Source organism: Protobothrops mucrosquamatus, unplaced genomic scaffold (genome assembly GCF_001527695.2).
Source record: "Protobothrops mucrosquamatus isolate PMUCROS unplaced genomic scaffold, P.Mucros_1.0 scaffold5639, whole genome shotgun sequence".
In the NCBI taxonomy this organism is placed as follows: domain Eukaryota; kingdom Metazoa; phylum Chordata; class Lepidosauria; order Squamata; family Viperidae; genus Protobothrops; species Protobothrops mucrosquamatus.
Genome location: NW_015391492.1, coordinates 31,924 through 36,574, shown reverse-complemented (window position 1 = coordinate 36,574; position 4,651 = coordinate 31,924). Strand labels below are relative to the sequence as shown.

At 43.5% G+C, this 4,651-nt stretch overlaps 1 protein-coding gene across 1 annotated transcript in view; it reads left to right on the top strand.

Moving 5' to 3' along the window:
* The window catches only part of LOC107299872 (valine--tRNA ligase), a gene marked incomplete at its 5' end in the record, with an annotated part of 30,916 nt that overhangs the window by 11,387 nt on the left and 14,878 nt on the right, over positions 1 to 4,651 (top strand). Inside the window, 3 exons of the mRNA XM_015829214.1 lie at positions 2,422 to 2,492; positions 2,577 to 2,702; positions 3,938 to 4,042. Of these exons, the coding sequence (XP_015684700.1) occupies positions 2,422 to 2,492; positions 2,577 to 2,702; positions 3,938 to 4,042 (302 nt within the window). The remainder of the gene's footprint in view (positions 1 to 2,421; positions 2,493 to 2,576; positions 2,703 to 3,937; positions 4,043 to 4,651) is intronic.

Genomic DNA, 4,651 nt, shown 5'->3' with positions numbered 1-4,651 from the left:
CCTAGTATGTATAACTGCCCAGGTTCGAATCCCATAAAGGGTATGGCTAACTGATGAAGGCAAAAAAGCCAGAAATGGTCCATCTTAGTCTCCCAATTTAATTCTTTACTCTTTGTCAGAAAAAAGAAATTTGGATATAAAAATATTTCGCAGTTGCGACTTGAGCCTGCTCTATGCCCCTAGTTGGGGGTGGCTATTGAGTTTTTTAGGGTTGGGGATAGAATAGGATCGGGATAAAGATTAAGGTTTAGGGTGGGGTTGGGATCAGGATCGGTGTTGGGAGGGGGTTGGGGTCAACATTGGGGTTATCCCCCAATAACATTTTCAATCTTTAGCAAACAGACTATTGTCTGGGTACATATGTTCAGTTAGCAATAGTTGATATAGTAATAAGTAACTGTAATAAGTGTAATAAACAATAATCATAAACAGTGTCAGTTAATTAATGCATATCATTCTTTTTACTAATATATATTCAAAATAACATAGCCAGGATATTATCTTTCTACATAGGAACATTGCACTGTAAGGATGCATAGATAGTTCTCGTTTAGCGACCACGTTTGCTAAGCAAAATGGTCACTAAGTGAAAAGTGAACTAAAAGACTAAAACACCTTTTCACCAGCAATCAGCATCCAGATAAGCAGGGATTAACCTTTGGTTAAATAACAGACTAATTTTACGCAGTAAATAATACCCCAATCAGGAAGTACCCACTCAAACAAACAATCCAGCAACAATCTAATCAAGAAACTACCAAGAAAAAAACAGGACTCACACCAGCACTTAACAGGCAAGCCACTTATATAAACAGAGAGTAAAACTTGTTCTCTTCTAGCACTGATGATGTTACCTAGTTGGGTAATGAAATGTCTGCAAGAAGAAAACAACGGAGCTCAGAGAGCACCAAGGATTCCAGAGTTATCAAATTCCCCTAGTTCAGTGATGGCAAACCTTTTATAGACTGAGTGCCCAAACTGCAACCCAAAACCCACTTATGCATCGCCGGGTGGATGTGGTCCATTGGGTGGGTGTGGCCATTGGGTGGGTGTGGCTGCGGTGGTAACGGCAGACTGGGTGGGACTAAAAAGTTCAATCAATCAATTCCAACTTTGCAAGATCTTTTTTTTCCTGTGAGAAGTTGAAATTGACTGATTGATTGAACCTTTTTTTTTTTTTTGCACACGGCGGCGGAGGCCTAAAGCAAAAAGGTTTTATAAAACCCAGCTGAAAGCCTAGGACTGGGGCAACGGCGCACGTGCCCACAGAGAGGGCTCTGAGTGCCGCCTCTGGCACCCATGCCATAGGTTCGCCACCACTGCCCTAGTTAAATCTTCTGACTTTATGACGCCAGCTTTCCCTTTACTTCTTGCCTTCCAAGATTAGTCAAATTCTTTCTGGGTTCTGAACTTATTCAGGAACCTTCACCTCTCGTTGGCCAACTCTCATCTGCTTCTGTGTGATTCTAGTCTATCAAAGGGGCTAGCTCTCACTTGCTAACTTGTTAAGCCTCTTAAACTATGCATAACCCACCAAATTCTCCTTAAAGGTCTCTTCGGAGCCTCAGTCAAAAACCTCTGCCCACAGTTTCTTGGTTTGAGCTCTTGCAACTGGAGACACTGCAGCTTAAACTAGGGACTTTGGTCAAGACAAAGCTTCACTCTCTGAAGTGCTGTCTAAACACCTCTTCTTTTTTTCCACTCTCCATATCACAAAATTCCTATTTTCAACTTAAATCTGGAATGTCTATGCCAGACATGTCAAACACAAGGATGCAGCCCGCGAAGTGGTTTCATGTGGCCTGCGAAACCATCCTGAAAACAGTGAGGGAACGGTCCCCGCTGCCTTGGCCATGGCCCAGGCCGGCCAGGAGCCAATGTACAATTTTGTGGTGGCCATCTTGGCACTTGCCCCGGTCCCATCCCCTTCTGCCAGACACCCTCAGATCTGTCCCACTCCTGCCCAGGCCCCCTTGACGCGAATGATGTAGAACTGATGTAGAACTGGCAACGCCCACCCAGTAGGCCACACCCACTCCATCCACGCCCACCCAGTAGGCTGCACCCACTCTGGCCACACTCACCCAGCCCCCCCCCCAAGGCAACCACAATGCTGATGCGGCCCTCAGTGAAATTGAGTTTGACACCCCTGGTCTATGGAGATTCTCAGTCATCCGGGTTATAGTTATCTCAAATCTAGAACCTCTGCAGAACAAAAGGTTCCCCCTGCTTCTGCCCACATGCGGTGGGATGCAACTCCCAGAATTCCCAGCCCGCCTAGCTGGGTGTCACAACCCAACATCTTTGGAGGGTCCCAAGGTTGGGAAGCTAGGCTGTGAAAAAACTAAGCTACTTAGACGTTACACATGGAAAACCAAACACGACTCTAATCTGTGTGCCTTTCTTGTGTCCTTCTTCCAGATGAGGATGTCCTGGACACCTGGTTCTCCTCCGGCCTGTTCCCTTTCTCCATCTTTGGGTGGCCCAATTCAGTAAGTGAATGTGAAGTGAAGACGTACGCGTGGATGTCTTTGCTCTTCAAATCTTGCTCACCTTTTCCGTCTTGTTCTTTCCAGAATGAAGATCTTCAGGTCTTTTACCCAGGAACCCTCCTGGAGACCGGACATGATATTCTGTTCTTTTGGGTGGCCCGAATGGTTATGTTGGGCCTCACGCTGACAGGAAAGTTACCCTTCAGAGAGGTGAGAAACAAACATCTGTTCCTGCCAGGTTGTATGAGTTCTTCTCCACTTTTCTTTACACACACACACACACACACACACACGTGTGTTATCTGTTGGGTGAAGCACCCGGTCTACCAAATATAAATCAGACTGTTCTACGTTTCTCTCCAATCTAGGAGCATGTTTTGCAGGCAGACGTCACATACTGTGAACACTATAAATTCAAAATTTTGTGGCTGACAAAGAGTTAATGGCAGACTAGTATAGCTATTTCAAGCTCTTTAGCTCTCTCTATATGTTTTATAATCACAAGTGCTTAATACTGTATTTTATTAGCAACATATTGTCTGCGTTCCAGCATTTAACTTACTAATACTTGTTAAATTCCTTTCTCACTACCTCGTTTTTCTAGCCATTAATAAAAGGGGTCCCATGTTCTAAAACATACTGAATCTTCTTTCTCTTTCATTTTCAATGTCAATCTATCCATTTCTGCACCATCTAAATTTTTTTTAATTCTTCCTCCATTGGTAAATCTTTATTTTTCCAATGTTGAGCGAATACAATTTTCGCTGCAGTTAATACATGTAAAATTAGATATATACACTCTTTCTCATAATTTCCTACAATTATGCCTAACAAAAATAGTTCTGGCTTAAAATCTATATGTTTTTTAGTCATTTTCTCTAACCATATGTGTATTCTTAACCAGAAGAATCTGTTGGCTTTGGGGCATGTCCACCAAAGATGGTAATAATAAGTGCCTGTTTTTTGTCTACATTTCCAACAATTGCTTGATATATTTTTAAACATTTTTGCTAACCTCACCGGTGTTAAATAGTTCTTCTCCACTTTTCCATCATTCCTTCTGCCTTCTGTGGTCAAATCAGGGAACCCTTAATTGCAAGAAAGCCAATTTCACCCCAAATAGAATGGGATGTCTGGTCTAAAGCACAAGGAGCTAGTCCTCCTTGAGACCGCACAAAAACCTTCAGTCAACTAAAGCTCAGAAAACCACAAAATGAGTCTCACGACATTCATGAGTTGAACTTTGTGACTGTTATACTGTCCTGAGGCATGTAACGCAACACATAAACGTGGACAATTGTTGTTCATAAATTTCATGCTTAACTCCGTGTTTGGAGCTAGTGCTTGGAAAATCAAGCATCAAACTTCTGAGATCGGTTCCCAAACTGCATTGCCTGTTTCCAGTCTACCTCAACATTTAACAGTTTGCCATGCTTCCTTTTCAGGTTTACCTTCACGCGGTCATTCGGGATGCCCATGGCAGGAAGATGAGCAAATCACTGGGAAATGTCATAGATCCATTGGATGTGATCACCGGCATTACTCTGCAGGTGACCCATTGTTGGTGACCCAGAAGATGGAAGCTGCAAGACGGTTTAGATTCCTGTTGCATTGATAGAGGAGAATATTTGTAGCTCAAGAGTTGAAATAAAGGGGTCCTTGGTACACCCTGAGCTTGGTTTTTTTCTTGCAGACGTTTCATTCCCAAACTGGGTAACGTCATCAGTGCAGTGATGACGTTACCCAGTTTGGTAATGAAACGTCTGCAAGAAAACAAGCTCAGGGTGTACCAAAGACCCCTTGGTTTCTGTTGTGGTTGGCAGCCAGGAGGCCTGTCTTTCCCCTGAGAATCGGAAACTTGATTCTTTTTCAGATCAGTTGGGAACATATGAATGGTTGCAAAGAGGAAGCTTGGTTTGGGCTGAAGGCAGCAGTAGTCAGCTGCGGTTAACAGCCAGGCCTGTGTTTCTACTTTTCACCCCAGTTATTGTGGCTTCTGTCTCAGTTGCTGCAAGGGTTGGGTTGGGATGTGGCCACCTTTAGCTTTGTCACAGTTGAGTATGACAGAGGTATTTTTCTTGAGGCTACCTTGTTTGACTTCCAAAGGTTGCAAGGAGTGTGGGGAGGGATATCCTGACATTACTAAGGAAACAATTAGG